The sequence below is a fragment of the Bacillus rossius genome, chromosome 1, assembly GCF_032445375.1.
Source record: "Bacillus rossius redtenbacheri isolate Brsri chromosome 1, Brsri_v3, whole genome shotgun sequence".
Taxonomy (NCBI): domain Eukaryota; kingdom Metazoa; phylum Arthropoda; class Insecta; order Phasmatodea; family Bacillidae; genus Bacillus; species Bacillus rossius.
Genome location: NC_086330.1, coordinates 79,326,290 through 79,349,814, shown reverse-complemented (window position 1 = coordinate 79,349,814; position 23,525 = coordinate 79,326,290). Strand labels below are relative to the sequence as shown.

At 39.0% G+C, this 23,525-nt stretch overlaps 2 protein-coding genes across 8 annotated transcripts in view; one reads left to right on the top strand and one right to left on the bottom strand.

The window, feature by feature from the left end:
• Positions 1-713: 713 nt before the first annotated feature.
• On the bottom strand, positions 714-1,658 carry LOC134538389 (leucine-rich repeat-containing protein 57). The gene has a single exon (XM_063379679.1). It carries the CDS (start codon positions 1,524-1,526, stop codon positions 810-812), a length of 717 nt encoding a protein of 238 aa, XP_063235749.1. The 5' UTR covers positions 1,527-1,658; the 3' UTR covers positions 714-809.
• Positions 1,659-1,834: 176 nt separating this feature from the next.
• The window catches only part of LOC134538348 (guanine nucleotide-releasing factor 2), a 147,085-nt gene continuing 125,394 nt past the window's right edge, over positions 1,835-23,525 (top strand). For 3 of the 7 annotated variants that reach the window (XM_063379620.1, XM_063379613.1, XM_063379594.1), the window contains exon 1: positions 11,283-12,046. In XM_063379620.1, coding sequence (XP_063235690.1) covers positions 11,884-12,046 — 163 coding nt within the window. In that variant the 5' untranslated portion in view covers positions 11,283-11,883. Of the gene's footprint in view, positions 2,056-11,281; positions 12,047-23,525 lie in introns of those variants that run through there. The other 4 variants (XM_063379637.1, XM_063379644.1, XM_063379628.1 and 1 more) reach the window with 3 other exon arrangements.

Genomic DNA, 23,525 nt, shown 5'->3' with positions numbered 1-23,525 from the left:
GAATTGTTGACTTCTGTCACGAGAGCATTTTTCTGGACAAAATGTGTCATCTTACATTGTGACACTTATATGTGTAAACATGCACAATGTGTGCCATGAATATGGCATAACACCATAAAAGTTATCAAGCTAAATAAGTACTGTAAAAAAAAAAATTACCTTCCCCAGTTTGCAACTGAGGGGCCAGACTAAGGCCATGAGGCTGCTCACTCCCTTGCTGGCAACTCAAATATTCATTCTAGAACAAACTGAGCCTTTGCCCTTGAATGTGCCCTCTGTTAAAATGTGGTGCTGGTCTTTGAAACATTTTTTACTGAGAATTTTACTGTCAATCATTCCAAAAAAATTTATATCAGAATAAATAAAATTTGATAAATAACAAAAAAAAAGGTATTTTGGGCTGTTCACTTACATACTTACAAGTCAAAATAGCTCTCTTTGATTTTTTTGTGATAATTAAATTATTTAAAAACTATTTTTTAACAACCCAGATCTTGTTATGACCTAGAAATTTGTTCATGCTTTCAAAACCTACACTTCAGTAATGGAGCGAAAGTGTGCAGCCAGTGGACAGACACTTCCTTTCACTCTCCGAGTTAGGACGAGACGGCTCGCTCTCTGCCATCAAGAGTGGCAAGAAGTGAGGGTGTGTTCTGTCTCGACAAATTGGGCCACATCGAAATAAATTACATTATGGTGAAACCAGTGTGTCACAAAGAAAAGAAAATTTTTCAACTTTACAGGACATGTGAGACACACAGTTTTGCAAGTGCTTGACACACAAGAAGTAATTTTTTCTGCAAGCCAAATTAAAAAAGCTTCTTTTTTACAGCTGTGTACCTCTCCATGTACTTATCATAGCCTTCAACATCAGCTAAATGCTTTTTATCAAACAAATTTCCATCCAGTGCAAGAATGGATATTTTGGAATCTGTAAGTATCCTACTATGAATTGCAGAAAGTTGCAAACAGTTTTCTTCTAGTCTCAGAGTCTTAAGTCTCGGGCAGTCTGCGATCTTATCTGAAACAGATGCAATTTGATTCTGATTCAGGTTAAGTTCTGTCACCTGCAGTTCGCAAACTCGATCAGGAATCTTGCTAATCTTGTTTCTGGAGACATCAAGAACATCAAGGTGTTTCAAACCACAGAAAACCACTGGGAAATCTGAAATGAGATTGTCGCTCAAGTAAACTTGCTTCAGATGCACAAGCTGCGACAAAGTTTGTGGTATGTATGTTATTTTATTCGAACAAGCAGACAAGCTTTCAAGTTTGCTCAAATGCCCTAGAGACTCCGGCAAAGATATCAACCTATTTTGGCTTACATTCAAGTGTTTGAGCAGCTTGAAGGAGTTAATATCACTAGGGAGGGTTACAAATTTGTTCTCGGAAATATCCAAAGTACGAAGCAATGGCTCGAGTTGCTTGAAATTCGATGGGAACTCCGTCAACTTCCCTTGAGATATTTTTAGAACTCCCGTTTTTTTAGCAGTCTCTAAATGCTGTTTCAATCCTGAATTACCCATTTTCGCAACCCTTGAAAGGGATTTCCCTAACGCCACTCCCTCCGTTTCTTAATGTCTGAATATACTCACAGACCAGTTATTGATGATACATAACCACAAAATGACACTGAAAACATTATATGTGCGCAGGACAGTTAGCCGTAATAAATTACGAGCAAGCAACAACCATAGTTATATTCGTTTTTGTAAAGTCTACTGCCCAACCTCACAACAAAATTTTGGATAATTTTTTTTAGTATTTTTGCGGAAGCAAAGACAATCGCTTTACACCTTGAAAAAATTACATTTGTGTTTTGTTTACAACCTACACATTTGGCCGCTAGATGGAGACGGGTTTGCAAGATGAAAATATGGACGACACGGATGAAACTGACAACTGTGATAGAAACTGTTGACTTAATGTTGACATTTATAAATTAGGCAGCTATGTTATAGTTTTGTTATGTTTACCGCAAGAAGTGGCACGTTCGTGAACCAGGAAGGCGCACAGCTATGTCTGCAACGCCTAAAGTGGATAAAAATGCATCAGGTAATTTTTTATTCAACCCCACCTCTTTTGAAATAAAATCTCTATTTTTGCTCTTTAGGTGTAGCTGTACTGTTCGGTTCTTTTTTTTTCAATGTAGTGCAGTGATGATAGTTAATACATTTTTATTTTTAAAATCATATTTCAAGAAATGAAAGAAGCAATGAAACTTTCATTTATTGATTGCGGCGTTTCCCTCTTGATGCTGCTGTCATATTTTAAAACATTGAATAATCTGACTACACTAGCATGGAGTTCGTAAAATATTGTCATTTAACTTAAATATATCTTTAAGGTAGTATTTTAGTTAATCGGCAATAAATTGTAACTCATTTTATGGTCAGTGGGTGTTAGTCTTCGATGCTCAAATATTGTCTATGTCAGGATATTATTACTATTTTTTTTTCATTCGAACAGAAAATTAAGCAAAAAATTATAAAAAAATTAAAAGTGTCTATTTACATTATTTTTTGTGATGAGACAATACCCATGTTCTAAATGTTTTGATTAGTAGTTTTTAAGAATACTATTTTGTTTTAATGGAGTTTTTCCTTATACCATTTACATGCTTTACCAAGAAATCATAAAATTAAAAAACTGTTTTTTAAAAATATATTTCAGTTTTTTATTAACATAACATCTTCATTCAGACCTATGGTAAATTTGATTTAGATCATTTTTCGGTGCTGAAATCATTTTTGTTTAATTTAAATCAAGACTTAATACACGTTTACATGATGACGTTGTCTCTCTACTGCCTAGCTCCAAATACAGTTAATCAATTAGGCTACTTAAAAAAAAAGAGTAAAATCATGCTTAGCTAGGAGTTTAATGGGGTAAGCTCTAAGTGGTCACTTCTTTTGTCGGTGATTGTGTAGTTTTGGAGGTATTCTGAAGTAAAATGGGTAATAAATTAAAAAAAATGTTTTTGGGCGCTGAAGATCCTAATAAGTGATCCCGCAAAAGAAAATGATTAAATCGAGATCATTTTACCATGCTTTTACTAACTTCACCAGTATGTATGTATGTATGAATGGACTATGTAATAAAATCTTTGCATTCAATTTTTACCCACTTTTCGATGCCCGAATGTGTTGAAATTTTGCATATATATAAAGAACCTCAGACAATACAATATTTTGATAACTTAATACCTTAATTTTAAGGGGGAGTGGGAGGGGTCAAAGGGTCAAAAAACCACGTTTGTGTATCCATGAAGTCGGGGCATGTTGGGAATTTGCCCCGGGGTCAACTCTTACCGGGGTGTGTGGGGGGGGGGGGGGGGCTGTTAAATACCCGAAATTTCTTAAATTTTACAACGTAATGCTTATTCGATTTGGAGTGTTTCCGATCCAAAAGGTCGGGTTATGGTGGAAAATGTGTTCGGGTAAGGAGGGGGGGGGGGGGGGTGATAATGCCCCTATATTAAAATTTTTTTAAAAAGTATATTCTTTTCGAGTTAGAGTTTTTCTGAGGTCGTGTTATGATTGAAATTTGCCTGAGCTTCGTCTTTCTCCCCCTCGGGAAAGGGGGGGGGGGGGCAGCGTAATGCCCCTAAATTTCGAAAATTTCTAAAATATGTTCTTTTAGATTTATAGTGTTTATTCGAGGTCGGGTTATGGTGGAAAATGTGCCCGGGGTTCGTTAATGGCAATATGGGTACTATATCTGAAATTATCTGGCCACTCTTCTGGCGTGATCAGGTGTAAAATACCATTGAATCAGGGGCGCAACAACTAAATTTCCAAAGGGGGGGAAATATACCTTTTTATAAAGTATCATCGATCCCCCCTATTGAAGCGGGGGGTTCGGGGGCACTCCCCCGGGAAAATTTGTATTTCAAGGTGGAAAATGGTGCTATTAAACCGTTTTATTATCTAAAAATTTATTACACAGCACTTTCTTTGCCCCCGTTTGCCCCCACTTCAAGGTTTCAGAGGGGGGGGGGGGGGGGCAAAATACCCTTGCCCCCCCCCCCCTTGTTGCGCCCCTGCGTTGAATATATACAGTATACATATTCAATGTTAATATGGACATTCCATCAGTCTGTATTGATTTCGGCATACATGGGGTACATATAAATAAACCAATAGCCATTCAGTTTCCTGCGAAATATATCTATGGTAGCTACTGCTGAAAGGCGAATGTTGCAATTAATACTGAGTTGGGCATCTACCGTGCATAAAATGCAAGACTTCACTGTAGATAATGCAGTTGTTTATTTGGGATCGCGTCTCTTTGCTGCCGGACAGGCTTATGTAGCATTTAGTCGCGTAAAGTCTCCGGATGGTCTCCAAGTAGAAGAAATTGATTGCTCTAAGATAACAACAAAAGTTCCATGTAATGTTGACACATTACCTGACTAGATTATGTGAACATTAATTACTAATTTTAAGTTCATTGTTGTACTGCAACATGTTATTTGTTTTGACAGTTTAATTATTATTATTTATAATTTATTTATTTTGTTTGCTCTATGTCTAATATGTTATTTATTTTCAGAAACGGTAATTTATTTTTATGTGTATCAATGAGAAAGTGACTCTATGGACTTTTATGGACTATTTTAATTATGTATTGTTGGGACCCCTCTAAGGACTAAATGAACTTTAAGACGGTAAACGGTAAAGTTAACGCCATTATTTTGTAATGTAAATTATTATTTTAATATTTTTTTATTTAAATTTTACGTGAAATTGTGTAATCCGCGCTATTGTTGCGTGCGGATTTCACGTTTTATTAAGTATTTAATGTAACTGATTTTGGTTTTCGGCCAATCACGGCCCGCCATTTGAAAGTTAAGTTAACTGGCTTAATTTAAGAAGCTAGTAGGAAAGGGAGTTCTATAATGGCCAGCTAAAGAAGCTGTAGCGTGTGACGCCGACGGTAATAAATCCTACAATTGAGCTAATGAGCGGTAGGCATCCCGAACCGAGGATGATTAATTATGTATTCTAGGGAGTCTAGAACATAATTTAGGATTTATCTAAAAATATAAATGACCTAGGAGTGTAAAACGTGAGTAATTAAAAGTGCCGAAAATTTGTTTCCTCCACTTATGCACATCCGTCACGTAACTCCCGTTTTCCGTCACATCGCCGTCAAAAACAAATGTAAACATTGATATTTTGAAGTAATTTGACATTATCTACGATATAAACGATATTTTGATACGAATTTAACTGTTTTACACACTATTACATCAACTCAGAGGTCCTACAGATTGAGAGACTCTGAGCTCTACCGACGATATTTCACCTTACTAGCCGAGGAAAATTTAATTAAGATCCCTAAAAACATATAGTAAAACTGTGTAATTTCGACGAACCCAAATAAAGACTTTTGTTAAGACTTAAATGTGCGCACCATAACTCCTGATGATTGGAATTCATGTGTGATCTATGATGTCAAGTACCAGTTAGGTTTTGAATATAGTAAGTAATTAAATAAAATACTATTAATAAGGGTAAATTTTAAACTATTTTTTTTGGTTCAGTAAATAATTATATATTTTATTTATGAGTGTTGTGTTATGTCATTTCTAATTTCATTTGTCCTAGTGTGTATCTATGTGTATTTGTACCTTATTAAATTAATACATAACTGTGGCTTAGAGAACATCAACACATACCATCGGAGAGCCACATCAAATAATATCGATTTTTTTCACAGTTCAACACAGCCCAACGTGTTAAGTATTTTTGTCTCCGTAGAGGTGGGGCCATTTGCTTGTAAACACAGTAAGAAGTTTCCCCACATTGTAACAAATAAATCACTCATATTTAGTATTTTTAATTTGTTTCAATTACTGATATTTTTTTTTATTTTGAGACTAAAAAAAAACTTTTAGTTAAAAAAAACTAAAACCCCGCTTTTATTTTCCAACAACCAAATAATTGACCACAACTCTGTATAATATCAAACACATTTCACCGTCACGCTTTTGTAAGTGTAGGCAGGCCTCCCTTAGTGAGCGACTTCTTAATTCCAGGGGGTGATTGATATCATTTGTCTTAAAATTTCTATTACTAATTTTAGGATAAAGTCATTACGAAAATTAAAGAAGAGAGCACCCCACGTTTCCAGTTATACAGAGTCGTGGTGCATTATTTGACTGTTGGACAAAAAACTTAAATTAGAATTCTATTTTTCAATTTTTAGTTCATTCAACGTTAAAAGCTATGGTTTTTTCTAGTTTTTTAAAACTCTAAGTTTATTTATTTTCTTCTCTGCTTACCGAAGTGTTAGCCAATCGGGTTGTTTAATTAATTACTTTTATTGCGACGGGTGTGTGCCATTCGAGATCCGAATAACAATGCATAAGTAACTTTTACAATGTACGTACGGTACAACATGGAAAAATTGGATGTGAATGGTAAATGTACAACGGAAATACATACTATGACGTGATATAACTATGTTTAATCTGTTTCGTGAAGTAATATAATTTTAGCACATTGTAAATATTATCAGTAGTTAAAAAATAAACAAATAAAAAACATGGTTTTCCGTTAATTACAGTGTTAGTAGTAGCATCTAACTATTTTTTATCCCCAGTGTGTTGAATAAGCTGTTACAAGAAATTATAAACCTTGTTCTTTTCAATCACTGAGATATTGATTGTTTGACAGTCATCCTCTTATCGAACCTTCAGTGAAAAACGCATAAGTCCTTTTGGCCTGCTAACAAGATGAAGTGTGGCAGAATGAATGTGTGAATGAATGGGCTTAACATTGAGGTCATTAGAGACTGTGAGGGATAATGATCTGAGAATGGAGCATTGATACAATGAAGAAGGTGTGGGGCAAACGGGAGTACCCCGAGAAATCACACCGGATTACGGCAATTTCCGCTATGTTTTCCACTATAGCGTGTCTCATTCTCAGTTTGCAGTGTTCACTTTATTGGGCATTTACTCTCTTATGCCTTGTTTCGGTGTGCTATGTTGCCAGATACACGCCACAGTGCACAAAATGGTTTGACACAACTTTATAATGTATTGAAACATTTTATTAATATATCTGAAACATTGTAAAGGAACATTTGTGAATGAAAATTTGGAATGAGAATTTTGTAAACACATATTTTTGTTGTATTTCATCAATAACGTCATCTGATAATATTCTCTTTATCAATTCTAAGGATATGTAACTGAAAAACCCCATCTTGGTCTCAATCATTTTTTCCATAATTTTAAATGTAATTTAATATTTTTACTCTAGTTTTACCAGAACACATGAGTTAATGAAATGCCTTGTTATTAATAGTGGCTGACTGCTACAAATAGTTTCTCCTGTGAAATAATAATCTGTGTTTAGCATTTATTTATTTTCGTACAGAAGGACTACAACTGTAATAATGCTGTCATTATACACTATTTTACGGTATGAAAAAAAAATAGTAAAATTTAAAAATATTAAAACTGATTGTAATTAGTGATGGTATACAAAATGAGACGTTTCATGTTTAAAAACCCAGTAGAATCGATCAGGAAATGTAAGCATGAGAGATACTTGGCGGGACACCGGGCTTGACCCATCTCGCCCTGACACACTCCCTGTAAACCACCGCGGGCCAAACAAGCTGAAGTGGCGCGGAGAGGTCGACAGACCCCCTACTCACGGAACGACACAACTTGATTCATTTGCGAACCTCGAGTAATACAGCCTGTTCCACGAACAATTAAAAATTTTATTTTGACCTATTCCTGTAAGGAGTTAAGCTGTAAGCGATGGCGGCAGTAGACTTTGCGGGGCCCTGGGGCAAATGCTTCAGTTGATTTTGCAGGGCCCTAATATTTTTGAGAGAGACCTTACCGCGGAACGAACCTAAGAGGGTTCTATAAAATCCCCCAGACAAAGAGGGGTTCGAAAATGTGAAAAATGATTTACAATTTGAGATGTTATTAAGCCAACCTATTTATTAAATTTCGAATAGGTTTACCAATGTATCTCAAGAAATATTAATTATATTTCTTGATAAATTACATTCGGGTTAGTTATAAATTTAAACATGGATGAAATCGCATTATTATATGATATTTATTTTTTAAAAGTACAATATCATGTAAACTTAATTGAAATTGAAAGGTGTTGACTAGCACTTTAAGCCACGTACGAATAATAATTTAATATTTCCTTTTCATTTTAATGGTTAAAGTATAGTGTTAGCATTATACGAACCGTTTTCAATATTTTTTTTTTATTTTTATTTAAGTGGCATCTTTTTATTTAACGACGGAGATTCTAATGCATACTTACAAACCATCATCAGACGTTTTCGAGCCCCATTTCCGCAATGTGTTGGGTGGAACAATATGGCGATGGTGAGGTTAAAATGTGACTTCACTACGTCACAGCATGAGCATCCCACTCTTAGATTGCAGTGTGGAAGTAAATGGGCGCATTCTCTCTCTCTCTAACACACGCCGATTGCCGTTAGCACTGTCCTTGTTTCTTCGTGCGTTGTTGCCAAATATCAAACGAAATTTAAAATTTTAATTTTTGGACCAAGCTTTTTTTTATATTGTATAGAATCGAAATACGCATCAGGCAATGCTTATTTTGAATACTTAACAATATTTTAAGTGTCCGAAAAAATTAAAAAACATAACTTATTCGCTGCGAACTGTTTTGAAGTATTCCGATATGTTTCACATCAAAAAAAGAAAACCTACATGTGTATTTCATTCAGATTTTTTTTATTAGTAAATTAATGCCTTAGGACGCCACCGAACAAATGTTAAGACAAAAACTGTACAGGTTTCACTTAAATAATTTTTTTAATATATTGAAATGCATTTTCTCACAAACTGAAACATCAAAAAGTTGACCCGCGGAAAAAAAATTTTCTATTAAAGATAGATGGGGGACGAAAGTGAGAAAAATGTTCACAATGAATTGAATTAGTTTTTAAAAGCAGCCCCATCTCAATTGCTTCTATAGTTTCCGTGGAAATAGCTGTTAAAGATGTGTCTTATCAGTACAAGAGCGCGCGCTGCCGTCGTAAGAGGAAACAGGGTCGTGTGTTTAGATAAGTGGGGTTCTGTCCTACAAGCAATTTCAAATACATGGCTTCCTTAGTCAACAAAAAATATTATAATCGATTCTTGAACATAATATGTAAAATGTATGAAATAAATACGAAGGAATTCAATAGCGATCATGGTACAAAATTTTGAATTACTTTTCTATCCTTCTCAACACCAAGCATCTTATCAAACATTGTTTTAGACAAAGTTTTGGAAAATAACTATGATATTATTACAAACAATTTAAACAGATTTGATAAGGTGTCTACTAAGGCAGTTACGTTTTTTTGTCCGGTGAAAATTTTTTTCGAACCCATGCAGTTATGGCTGGTCGTATCAAAAATGTATTTCGAAAACATTTTTCGGCATTAGGTAATCCGAGTTATCATACGTTAAAACGGATTCGATATTATTCATATTATGGGAGTTGTTGCGATTTTCCTGTTTTTCAAAAAATCTTCCCTATTTCGAACCAATTGTTCGGATTTTTCCCATAACTTACTCGACCGAGAATTTCCATTACTGTATTTTATTTATCATTTTGGACATGACTTGTCCAAAAATACGGCATTTATCGGGCCCATGAAAATGTGATATATATATATATATATATATATATATACACATATACATATATATATGGGATTTTTAGAACAGAAAAGCAAACTATAAGAAATTTTCGTCTACAATAGGTAGTTTTTATTTGAAATTTACATAAAAGTGGTATTATTACAATTTTATATGTGTAATAGTATAAAATATTATAAATTACGATATGATTTCTTAAAATGCTTCTTGTTCGATCCAAATTACAAATACACGCATCTCCTGAAATTCGTAATGTGTTAGAGATTTGGCAACAGCGCGCGCCATAAGCCGTGTACTGCAATCTAAGAGTGGGACGGGCTATACTGACAATCGTAATTCCATTCTACCTGCTTACTGAACCTCGGACAAACAAAGCGATATCAGAATTATATAACTTAAGAAACTCACCAGCTGTGTCCGCCATGACACAGGAGTATTACCGTTACATTCGCAAATAAGCTGTTCGATGATAGACACATTTTCTACCGCGCAACTTGGCGCGCGTGGTCTAATGCACAGGTACTCATTAGAACGTTTGTGTTCCATGACAAAATAAATTGAAATATATCTCCTCATCGATTTCATCCATAGTATTTTCTGCACGTATATAGGTATTTTTTTTTTAAATTTTATTTGTTTTTTAAAAATAAAATTTCTGTGCTCAAAAAAATTGTTAGATCGTGATTCAGATTACTTTTATAATAAATAGTATTTTTATTACCAGTATGTTAAAAATTAGTGATAACTGTTGTATGATAAAAACTGATTTTAAGAATTGTCAATCGTGACTTTTATTAACGCTCTTTGGATCTCGGGTAGAGTTTTTGAACCATCAAAATGTGTGGTTTTAAATAATATCGAAGTCAATTTTGGGTCGTGTGGCAATCTATACTTACCTCATATTGAGACTGCAGTTCTTATGGTTAAACGCGCTCGATCTTCTTGTCATCCCACTCGGTCCAAGGTCTTGCGAATTCCCTCCAATTATTAAAAACTCCCAAACACAAAATCTCCCGAGATTTCCTGCGTAATTTATGCTAATTTGTGATAAACTTGTAGTATTTGTGCTGTACAAATAATAAAAATAAATATAGTGTTGTCATAATATTGGCCACCCTGGATGTCTGACGCTGGTACACCGACTGACCCCGAGCGTCTGAATACATCCCACTGGCATGGCTGTAAATATATACTCTGCTTCTTCTGTGAATAAGTGAAATTAAGTATAACTTCGGGGGTCCATAACAGCGCCAGTTGGACACCGATTCGCTGGGTAACAGCATTTCTAGATTGTATATATATAAACACAACACACACAACAAACACACACCAGGAGTCATGTACGCCACCGGTCTGAAATATTATATTTTCTATATTGTATTGTTTTATTTGTGCTGAGGTACAACCAACGCGATATGTTCTCGGCGGGGCGGCGGCGGTGGGAAAGGAGGGGGGGGGGGGGAGAGAGAGGAGACGAGTTGATAAGATAGGGAAGCTCGGGGTTATCCGCGTGCGCCGGGCGTGACAAGGAGGCCGCGGCCTGTGCCAGAGAGGGCCACCTTGTGCCAGGTCGGACACCCCCTCCCGGCGAGGGCAGTCACGGCCTGAAATAAACTTTTGCGCAATCACCCCCCTGTCGTCCGGCTCGCCGGCTGCGGCCGCTAGTCGCCTCCGGCACGCCCGCGGACTGACTGGCGACAGTCGCTGACTTCACAGAACTCGACGTTTTAGCGGCATCATCGACGGATTCAACCAGAATATCTCGGATTTGGAACCACTTTGGGACGGCTGACGTGTGATGGTTTCCTGTGCAACTTCCTGACGGCCTGCGGGGTCAGAGGCCGAGGACACCTGCAGCACTTCTGCGTGGAAGTTGTTTAATCGGGCCTTAGAGGCACGAGCACGTCAAGGCTTGCCAGCACCGACACGTCTGACGTAGCGCCTTGCAGTCGTCTCCGTCGTGAGACATGTCGCGGGATCGCCGGATCGGCCCGTCGGCGTTTGCGATAGTGGCGGGTGTCGTCTTGGAGCTCCGTCGGCGCGGCTCCTAGCGTGCGCGCCCGCTGGTTCAGGGCGGGGCGAGGTGCTGTCTGCGGACATGGCGACGCCAGTGCACGGCTGCGCCATCTAGGCCGTCGGAAAGGGGGAGGTATAACGCGCGATGATCGCACGGCCGCGGGTATTTATACGGGCGCCAGGCGGCGAGTGACGGCATGCCGCTGTTCGACGACGGCTTCCTGGATGGGGAGCGGGGCGGGCTGCGCGCCTACCGCGTGGGGGCGCCCCGACGGCCGTGGTCCACGCCGGAGCCGGCGCTGCTGTCCGTGCTGCCGCTGTCGCCGGAGCCGCACGACCACGACGACCCCAACGACCAAGGTACGCTGCGCATCACGAGCGGCGAGCGGTTCAAGCAATGGTCCGTCAGTCACCTCATCTGCAGCCGTTCGGAAGGCTCGGAAAATACCATCCGTCTGTCCGTCAAAAGGTTCCAAAACTTTCACTGTTGACGGAAGAACGGATTCAATTATAACCTCCAAAATGCTTGCAAGGTGTTGCTGGCAATTTTCATCATCTTAAAAAGGGGTTTGGGGTGTATTTATTTGTTTAGGTGCTTCCATTTTATGTTTTTCATTTGCGTTTGAATCCATTAAAAAATTTCTTTTACTTGATACAAAAATTGTTTGAGGCATATAAGTGTAAGAAATTAGTATGGTGGGTATGCATATGTATGTCTGTATGTGTGTGTAAATTTAGTTTAATCATTATAAGTGCTTAACTTAAAGGATCTTCAATATAACCTACCTATAAAAAATACATTTTCACCAAAATTTAGCCCTCTAGTAAGTTGTCAGCATCCATTTGGAAAAAAATAATATATAATGACGGACGTGCAGAGTATTGTGACAGTTAGTTGACGGATGGACTAGACGGATCATTGAGAGTCCTACTTTCATTTTTGCTAGCCGTCTCGTCGACAGGGATCACCAGAGACGGACGAGCTCTACGACAGTTCAGGGAACTCGGAGTCTGTAGTCTGCGTTTGCGTGGGGTGCTTGCGAGGAACGATGGAGAAACTGAAAGCAGGATGGTTGTGTCGGAATTTCAACATCGGACCTCTGTAACGGAGTCGAGCGTGTTACCACTTCACCACCTCGAGCCAAACCGAAAAAGTGAAGTTACACAACCCGCATGTGTAGGCACCGTTGGCTTCACCAATATTCGAGCGATGGCTCCAATTTCATAGAAAAGTAACACGTGCACTTGCTAAGTTGATCTTTTTATATGAAGATTTTTCTATGTGTTGTAGTAGCCTTGTAGTCATGTTTGAATCTGGTTAATTAATCTTAAATGTGTAGACAATAAAAGTATTATGTTCAAATAAATGAATGAAAAATGTTTTTTTAGACTGTATTAATGAAAAAGTTTGTTTACTCGCATATTATTGTTACGAACGTGAGAAGGGTCGCGGCGCGCGCAGGTTCAGAACTGGCTGGCGGCCCAGCACGGCCACTGACGTCACGTTGCCGCCGCAATGTGAAATGTGCCGCGCGCGCCTGGTGGATTGCAAGGGTCCCCGCTTCCTCTCCCTCCTGCCCTACGCTCCCCGCGCGACGCTGTCTCGGCGCCGTTAACCTGACACCTGGCATCTGTGGGGAGTTCCGCGGGTCGCCGCGCGAGCTGCCGACGCCTGTCTCGAAAATTCTGGCGTCGGGTCGGCGCGGAATGACGCGACTGTCCCCAACCGCGCTCGTGACTTCTAGAAGTGGTGCCTGCGCCTATATAAGCCCGGGACGCCAGCCTCCGAGAGAGTTTTCCCGCAGCGATAGTGCCGCGGGAGTGGCGGATTTTCGGGGCGGAGTCTGGGCGATAGGTGCGCGATAGTGTCGCGGGTGCGGCGGAGTCTGGGCGATAGCCTGTGCGATAGTGTCACGGTTGCGGCTCAGTTCCTGGGCGAGGAGTTCCTATCTTGGCGATAGTTGGGTGGCGAGAGTACCGCGGGTGCGGCGAGAGTCCCGAGCGAAGTTCCGAGTGGCACCTCAGCGAAGGGAAGTGCGACGACGGCGGCGGAGTGAGGCGACGGAGTCCGGCGACGGAGGTCCACGAGGGGTGTGGTGTGTAAAAACCGAGTGACTGGGGAATAAACATTTTTAAGTGTAATTGATTATTAGGCATTTTTAGAAGATTATTCGTTAGTGATGTAAATATTGACAATCAATAAAACTGTGTAGTAAAATCTTTAATTGGGCTATTCATTAACGAACCCAGTAGTTTTCCCACGACGATTATTATTCTTTGATTTTAATAATCCGTAATATTATATTAGCGACCATGGATATGTGAGCCCAAAATATGGAGGTCCTTAGTTTTTTACTAGCTATGGTGGTGTAAGGTTCGTCTAGTTGTATCGTCTGATATATAAGTGTAGTATAATCTGTTTTTATAAACTCGATGGCATCTTTATCATCTTCAACGCAGAACTCGATGAAAGTTGTACCATCGACGGCGCAGACATGACAACGTCGCAAACAACTACGCAGAACTAAAATGGAACGTGTGTCGTCACTGAAACCCCAGGTGAAACTTTAACGGGTGCAGTGCCGTATGAAGAGAAAACCTCAGTAAATGCCGTTTCGTCAGCGAAGGAGACTTCAATGACTACAGTGCCACTAGTATCAGTGATGACCACTGAAGGCGCATCGACGTCTTACTTGCATTGATGTTGCCACTGTGGAAATATGTTCTCGAACAACAGTAATGCTCGTCAACAGGAGAAGAGAGAATATGCTAACTCCTTCTTGCAAAATGTTTGGCTGTGAGAAATGACATGAACAGAAAAGATAATATGAAAACCCACTTGAAGATATGCAAAGGTCGTTCTGAGCGGCAGAAAGTAAAGGTTTCGCTGCAACGATGCATCGATGCACTAAAGAGTACACCGGGAAATCGTACAAAAGCAGCAACACCAGCATCTGGTTCGGACCTGAAAGTTTTGTCTTCATCGACTAGACATCCTTGCAGCTACTGTGGTTATGTCGTTCGCATTTTTCCATGATGAACGAAGACACGAGAGGAGTAAATGTACGAAGAATCCTCTTATGAAGTTTCGCTGCAATAAGTGCCATGTTTGGTTTACTCGTATTGATAATTTAAGACGACATGCGAAAAACTGTAAAGGTGAAGTCCGTGTGCTTACTGCGGACATTTCGACTCCTCAGTTTAGTTTGGAGACTCGTGCACACAAGCAGATGAGTAGCAACCGATTAAGATGACGCCTGGACTTGAATCAAAACCTAAGACTGTGCGCGGTGCATTACAGGTAAGTGATAATGGATTCCACTTGGCGAAATCTGCATTTCGTGGAATGTTTAAAGACTACTATTAATATCTAAGTACCTTTAGTGATTCAAAAGATATTCGTACTTTTCTTGACTGTATCAAGCACAACATAATCAATCAGCATATAGATGAAGTGGCAACGCTCGGATCTTTAAAATATAACTTGTGGTTGGACTGCGTGTATGGTAAACCAAGTGGAGGACCAAGTGAAGTAGTGCGCTTTCAAGACAGTGAATACTTCCATTTATAATTCCGACAAAATAAAGCAGTCTGTAAAGCAGTCACAGTATCGAGAAACTCTGACGGAAAGAATAAGACTATGTTGAGAAAGGATCTGGTTGGTCTCTGTGTTCAGTAAACCTTATTGGAGCTGAGAATTAGTCAGTTCAAGTCAATGCAGAACGAAATGTTTATTATATTTATAAAATTTTTCAAGTGTTCATGTCAATAGAATTTAGGTAATAAATCATATTTGTAAAAGTGATATTTATTGCGCCGGAAACCTGTACTTTTATGGTCTAAAGTTAAATTGAAATGATTTTATGTAGATAAATTGTAAGTAAAGGTTTTTAAGCCTAACATTTTTTTTTTTTTTGGCTAGGTCAAGGATCGAAACAAGGAAACAAACTGATTGAATCGACCATTATATTGATAAGTAAATTTTTGGATGATTTTGGAATTTTTCCTAAATTTCTGGGTTAATAATTACAGATTTCCCGAATAGCAGCCGATTTGGCCGACAAGATGGCGGATGCTACGGTGGTTTGGTAATTAATAAATATTAGTGAACACTAGCGGGTAATAATAAACTAATATGGTGGCAATGTTGAATGATCTCTAGCTGACGAAAACAAAATGGCTTATCCAAGATGGCTACCATGATATCATACAGGTGGGTGTAATATCTGCCTTGACAGACGAAAGTGGTGGGGGTCAGCCTGCATGGGTTCTAACCGCAAGTATAGGGGGAAAAGTTAAATCTGAACCTTCTCTCTTATCGCTGCGCGCATGGGCTGCCTCCCCCTTTACCGCCCCTTAGCGCAACGACAGTGTCTGGAGGGGAAGGCGTGGCGACCCCTCCAAATCAAGGCGATGGAGTGTCAGCCCGTCTTACACGAACGCGACACAAGGGTTATAACACATGAACTGCATCATGTAATCACAACTGGAAAATACACTACATCGTTAATCCATGTCCAAATCATTCAAACACATACATATTTACAAAAATAAATCAAGTTAACAGAACATCAGTATGCTAACAGTTACGCTATTTGTTTGCAGTCATAAAAAAACCTCTCTGTGAAAAAACTATATTATCATAAACAAAAATGCTGCATGTGTTAAATTACTCCATGTGTTAAATTACTCTTTCTTTGAAGGCTTGGTTATCAAATTATCATTTGGTTAAGGGTTCTGTAAAAATAGCATTTTCTTTAAGGTAAAATACAGAACATTTGCGTTTTGTCACTACTTTTTGCGTCACTAATGTTCGACGCAAAACCGCGTGTTGATTATAGATACATAATTTTAAGATGCGAACCTAATATTTTAAGAGTTAGATAGTTATTATAGTATGTTATTTACCTAATCTGAGTCTGATGTGAAGCTGGCATTTTCCGTTTCACTAGAAGAATCTTCGTCTGTAGATTCTTCAAGATTAACAATAATCTTATCTATTTCAGTATCTAATAACCTATCACTATTCCAGTATTCATTCTCAATTTTTTCCACATGCCGGCAGCATTCTTTCCATTGCTCTTTAGAGTAGCTACTAAACAGCTGTTCACATAATGTCTTCTTGTCTTCGAGTGAGGATGATATTTCTTCGCACACTTTTCCTTTAATATATCCCCACACTAGCTCAATCGGATTGAGGTCCGGATGATAGGCTGGAAGCCTGATTACTTCGTGGGAGTTCATTTTAATGATTTCGTCAATTTTGTAAGTTTTGGAAGTGGGCACTTGTTTCGCAAGTAATAGTAGGTTGGCTTTTGTTAGGTCAGAGGAGAAAGTTACGTTGTTTATTTTTAGCCACTCTTGAATCACTTGTTTGGTGTTAGCGGAAGTCGGCTTCTTATTTGTCTGTACATTGTGATAACTTGCATTGTCGAGAACAATGACGGAGTTTTCAGGCAAATTTGGAAGCAGTTTATGTGTAACCCATTTCGAAAAGTTTTCGAAATTCATGTCATTATGATAATCTCCCGTTTTTTGTTTTGACCGGAATATCAACAATGCATTCTGTACAAATCCCTCCTCTCCTCCTGCATTCACAATTATTAAACGCTGGCCTTTCCCGATTGGCTCTGTAACACCCAGCTCATTGTACGATTGCCAACAAGAACTAACGCTGTGGGTAGCATGGATGTACGTTTCATCTACATAAACGATTGAACGACCATCGCTTCGAAACTTGCGCATTTCTTGTAGGAAACGCCCCCTCCATGCTGCTATATCAGGCTTCTCAATCAAAATCCTTCTCCTTGACTGACACTTCGTCCAACGGAATCCCAGTCTCTTTAACAGTTTTCTCAAAAATTCTTTACTGCAGTCCAAAACACCATCATCTCGCAAAGCCGTCTTTAATTTATTTAAAGTTGAAACAGTTTTCCTGACAGTGTAAAATTCATGCACTTTTCTCCTCACAGCACCACACGTAAAATCGTCGACTTCTAACAGTTGTTTGCGTTCTTTTTTTTTTGCCAGTAGGTGTTGAAAAGTTCAGACCAATTTTACTTTTTACTTTCCCCTCAGCCAAAATCCTGTTAACCGTTGATTCAGACACACCCGTCGCAGCACTTGTTGCTTCAGTAACATTGTATTTTAAACAGTACAGCAACTTCTTTTCTTTCAGATGCGTCGCAACGTTGTATACAATTTCACGCGCCTGTCCTCGCAAGGGTCGTCCTGGAATAAGGTTCGAGGTTGATGGGATAGGCTCGCTTGTTGTACCGTGTAACCCAGGTCCCGGCATGACGCGCTGACGCAATCCTCACGCAGCCGAGTCAAGCGCGGAACTGACCCCCTCCACTTCCCCTGGCGACTATCACGTGACGGTAGTGTGCGTCAGGCCACGAATTGGGGTCTGCGCAGGTTCACAAGTATCTTGCCATGGTTTGAATGGTTTGAATGGTTTGAATGTATTTGTAATTAAAATTTTATTAAAATTGTAATCAAATAATTTTTTATAAATTATTTTTTTTTCTGTTTTTTTTTTGGATGATTACAGATTTTCAATATGATAGACATGAAGTAATAATTAAAGATGGAGGGATTCATTTGGATGGAATCCACGACGGTGGCCGTGGTCGAGGTAGTAATGTTACCACTGCAAAAGGTGCAATGGTCCTGTGTGGGGCACTAGATTCCAAGAGGCGGTCGTGACATCATGATTCAAGATAGCGGAAATATATAGAAAACAAAATGGCGGAAAGCTTGTAGAAATAATATGACAGAATTAAAAAATGGAATTCAAAGTGGTATTCAAAATGGCGGCCATTGCATTATCCCAATGGTCAAGGTCATGAATTAAAGCATCTTTTAGGACATTTCTAGCATTTAGACATTTTTTGAGGAATAAAATGGGAAATTTTCCCTCAAAATGGAAAAATTTCACTTTGGAAAGGGAATTTTTTATTTTTCAGATTTTTTTGAGGGTATTTAGCGGAAATTTTTTTCTAAAAAACTGGAAATTTCGAATAATTTTGGGCGAACTTTGTGTCAATCGTGTTGGTCAAGGTCAAAGTCAAGGTCATTGTCATCCAAGATAGCCCCCGTGACGTCAAAATCCAATATGGCGGTCGGCCCCTTGTCCCTGAACCTGCACCCTGGGCATGTACGTATAGTTCTATACTACTATCCGATATTTCGATCATGCCACGAACTTTAGAATCCGAGGTCTCCATGCGCTGATCGATGGCAACCAGCCACTCCAGTAATTCGTTTTTTCGCTCATTCTACTTTGTGACCGGGTAGCGAAGTGTATTGGCGGGTTTCGGCGTCGTGCGGGCTGCCTCCCTCGTCGTGACTGCTCGGTGCAGGGGCCGTCCCCGGCTCGCCAAGTGTCAAAGGTCGAGAGGTCGACCGGCGCTCTTCTAACCGCCCTCCCCCCTCTCCACCTCGTTACCCCCTACCATTCCTCACGCCTGCCACCACCGCAGGTCCCCTCGCACGACGTGTACGCTTGAAGTTTGTAGCGGCTTGCAATTGTTCGGTGAATAACTATGTAGGTTTATTAGTGGGATATCTCTGAAAAATGGATGCCATCATGCACCTGAATAGCATTCTCATTATATAATACAGGAAGTCAAAAATAAAATATCAAAAAATTACCCAACCATATGCAATCCGAACCCAATGCAGAATCTGGCAGCAGAAAGTCTTTTGTTTGTTTGTGTACAAGTTTTTGAAGCCTCTAAATAAAGCTCTTGGTGATAGCAAAAAATTGTGCTCAACAATAAGTATTTTGTGAACACAGTGTATTATATCAAATTATTTTATTTTTGTTGTGGCTACAAATCAGTTTTGATTATTTGTAGCTACAGTTTTCATTCATGTTAATTTTCCTCTTTATTGCAAAATACTAGGTAGGTACACTGCTAAAAGTTGCAGTACAATACCTTTTTTTTTTTTAAACGAAGATCATGCCTCAAAGAAACAATGAGTTCTTCGTAAATTCAGATAACTGGATCTTCGAATATTTTAAGTATATGTTTATATTTTTTTAAAAAAATATTATTTTTTTTTGTTGTGTATACATCTCTATAATTTCAAGTGTTATTTCATTTTAAAAATAAAATAGCCAAATATTTTAAGAATATTTTAATGCTTATTAAATCACTAAAAATATATATATATATTGTTACGAATGTGAGCAAGGCCTCGACATGCGCACGTGCAGAGCTGGCTGGCGGCTGCCGTAACATGAGATGTGCCGTGCGCACCTGGGTCGCTGCTTTATCTTCCTCCAGCCCCCCCCCCCCCCCCCCCCACACACCACGCGCGCCACTGTTAGTTTGACATCCGAAACCTGCCAGCTGCGGAGTTACGCGAGCCGCCGACACGTGTTTTCGAGAGATTTCTGCCGTCGGGACGGCTCGCGATGACGCAACTGGCCCCGGCCGCTCTCGTGAGTTCTGGAATTGCGCCGGGGCCTATATATATGCCCGAGGACGTCAGGGCAGAGAGTGAGTTTGGAGTGTTCAGTCGGGAGTTCTCCCGCGGCGGAGTTTCCGGGCGATAGAGTCGCGGGCGCGGCGGAGTCCCGAGCGAAGTTGCGAGCGAGGAGTCGAGCGGATCCTCGGCGAAGGGGAAGTGCGTCGGCGGCGGCGAAGTGTGGCGACGGAGTCCCGCGGCGGAGACCCACGAGGGGTGCTGCGGCGAGAGTTGCGCCAGAGGTGCGGCCCAGCGAGGTGTGTGGAACGATTGACTGGGGAATAGACCTTTCTTTAAGTGTAATTAATTATTTGCCATTTTAGAAGATTTTTTGTAATAAGTAGTGGCAATAAATAAAACTGTGTAGTGTAATAAAATCTTTAATTGGGCTATCCTTTACGAACCCGCGGTAAATCGTAACAATATGTTATAAGGATGTCGAAGATGGCGAACAGTCAAGTTTTTTTAATTCTCTTGCTAGTTTTAATTTAATTTTACTTTTTAAAGTAACATGGCAACTAATATGTCTGTTTACACTCGAGGCTTTATAGTTCAGTTTATGCCACGTTAACAGCGCTTTCTTACTTGCGTATCTGCTCTCGACTTGGAATTTTTAAACTAAAGACGTTATTCAAATAAATATGTAAATTTTTAATATTAAAATCAACGTCAGTGAAAAGAAATTGTCAGTACATCTTAAAGCAGTTATTGCGTTTTTCATTTTGTTGTTACGTGTTTCAAATGTAAATCATTATGGATAGTTCTGCATGTAAAACAACTACTTATTTCACCCGACAGACACTCGTGAGGACTCAAGCTTTAAACATACAGATATAAAAAGCAAAAACAAATGTCTGGGTAGATCATTTCAGCTGCATGTATTATTTAACTAGAAATAAGTCGTGGGAGTAAATATCACTTTTAAAAAAATATTGAAATAAAAAAATTAATGCCACCATATACCTAAGTTCTCCTAAGATTACAGTAAAAAAAAATCTATAGACCCAAGGTAGCGATTATTATTTCTTATGATCCACGTACAGCGAAATTGATTTTTTTACGCTCTTAAGTGGAATGTTTTACCGGCATGTTGGTAGCTTTGCAAGTAGAGGATACGCAATGCTCGTAGTTCCTCATTCGCCAGCGGCAATCACCCGCGACTGATAACTTCCGGTGCCGGGGCGACCCCCCCCCCCCCCCTGAACTTCCGGTCGGGGAAATGTTAGATGTAGGGAGAAGGGGGGGGGGGATCGCTGATACGAATAAGTCGAGGAGGAGGGTTTGAAAATACGTAATTTGTGACATAGAGTACACATATTCGGATTTTCTCGTAGTTGATACACGGTGACGCCATGTTTTTCTTTCGAGTCTGTCAAAAACCGGCTATCGATGATTTGAATACAGTGTTTCTCTTTATTAATTATTGTAAAACCTAGTGCCAATAATTTTACAGACGAGAAATTTTTTTAGCCAATCATTATGACTTAACGAATATAAATTTTGAAGAATGAAAGGTTGAAAAATATTAGCTAGAAAAACTCTTAAAATCAATATTTTGGCATTCTTTTTTTGATTCAGCGCCACCATGTTTTTTATACCTATATATTAAGCCACAACTTTAAGTACAGTATTCGTTTTATATATCCTGGTTCGGCGTGGCATAGCAGGACATAACCCTGGAATTTATTTAAAGCCAACATTCGTAAAAGGACAGTTATATTTTCTTCTGTGAAATAATCAGTAATTGTCTCCCGACAGTTCCCATTTGTTAGGTATGAAAGCCTGTGCAGATCCTTTTTTACGCTCATTCATGATGTCAGAATCTGGAATAAATTACTTTAAAAAAATCTTTTAAAGGGCTTAACGCACGAGCTCTAGAAAAGTGGGGCGCTAAGGGCGACACTGGCTCGCGCAGCACACTCCTCTTCGCCTCTATGCGCCAGGAAGCGAACTGGCATGCAGTCTTCTTGTCGGTAACGCGCTGCTGTGGAAACTGTGACCTTATAATTGGTTGCTCGAAAATTAAAGATAAAGGCACCCCGAGATTCCCTATACTACTTAAACACTTATAATACTACGTTTAAAACTATTCATACCTAAAAACCGTTCGTCAAAATACCCGTTTTAGCCTTTTCCACTGTCCAAAAATTATATGTTAAAAACAAAACCATGAAACTAAACATGTACAGACAAGTGCAATGGCTATTAAATGTTTTTCGTACTCTGACAATTATATAAAATCTTGTACAATTTGTAAGGTATAATTTTTTTAATTAGTTGAATTGACTTATTTTATTTATTGAAATATAATATGTACTACTTTTTTTAATCATTATGTTTCTCTAATGGTGTTCTATATTATGATTTAAAATATCCAGTGTTAAAATTAACATTTTTGTTATGTTAACTCCCAGAGCTCTACACGCTGTTTAGCCACCTCAAGGTGGGGCCTCACGCCGTGTTCATTCTCTTCGTTTGTAATGTTCAGTTTTGAAAGATGGCATCCTGTTTATTACACCCTGCATCCTGCATCTGCAGTGCTTTCGCTGCGTGAATTTAACAGTTACGTTTTTCAATTTAAGTGTAAATTGGCCAAATAAACTTAAAGGTTTTTGATTCATGTTTGTAAACATTAAATGCATTGTATATAATGTTTAAGAAATATTTCCTATTTTTTATTGTCTGGATAGTCATGTTTTGTCACTCTTTCTACAGTTATGCGAACTTAAAAAATAATAGCCTGTCATCCCATTTATTGCAAGTGTCGATTTTTTCCCCGAAAATATATAATATTAGATCTAGCTTGATTTGAATGTAAAGCTTGTGACTGTAAATCATTGAAGTATTCACTTCTTTTGCTACACTTTAACACCTTTACACACACCTTGCATCTTATGTTGATGATAGAATCAGCCCACGTTATTTTGTTTTGTCGAAGCGCGAATTGAAACTTATCAGAAGCCAGTCTAGGCCCTAGTAGAATTCACATTGTCTTGTCATTTCCAGTAGATAAGGGCTATGTACATTTAACACTATACCTCTCTTGTTATTTTTGTTCTGCCACAAATATTTTCAACAAAGTGAAAAGTCGCACAAGTGTTTGCAATTGTTAAAACTTCGCGACATTTTACAGCAGTTACATCACACGTAGTAACTAGCTGTGCAAAATATTTGTGACAGACAACAAGAGCAATAGTCAGAGCGTTAAATTGACAGAAATAACCCTTAACTAATTGTAATGGCAAGAAAAAAAAGAGCGAATCTTTCCGTACTACCCAGAGATGTGTAACATCTAACCTCGGTAACGAACAATTTCACGTGTTCTCATGTTGCAAATACACTTATACTTCGAAAATCGTAA

Excerpts from the sequence above, each read along its gene's own strand:
- LOC134538389 (XM_063379679.1), bottom strand. The coding sequence starts at position 1,526 with ATGGGTAATTCAGGATTGAAACAGCATTTAGAGACTGCTAAAAAAACG.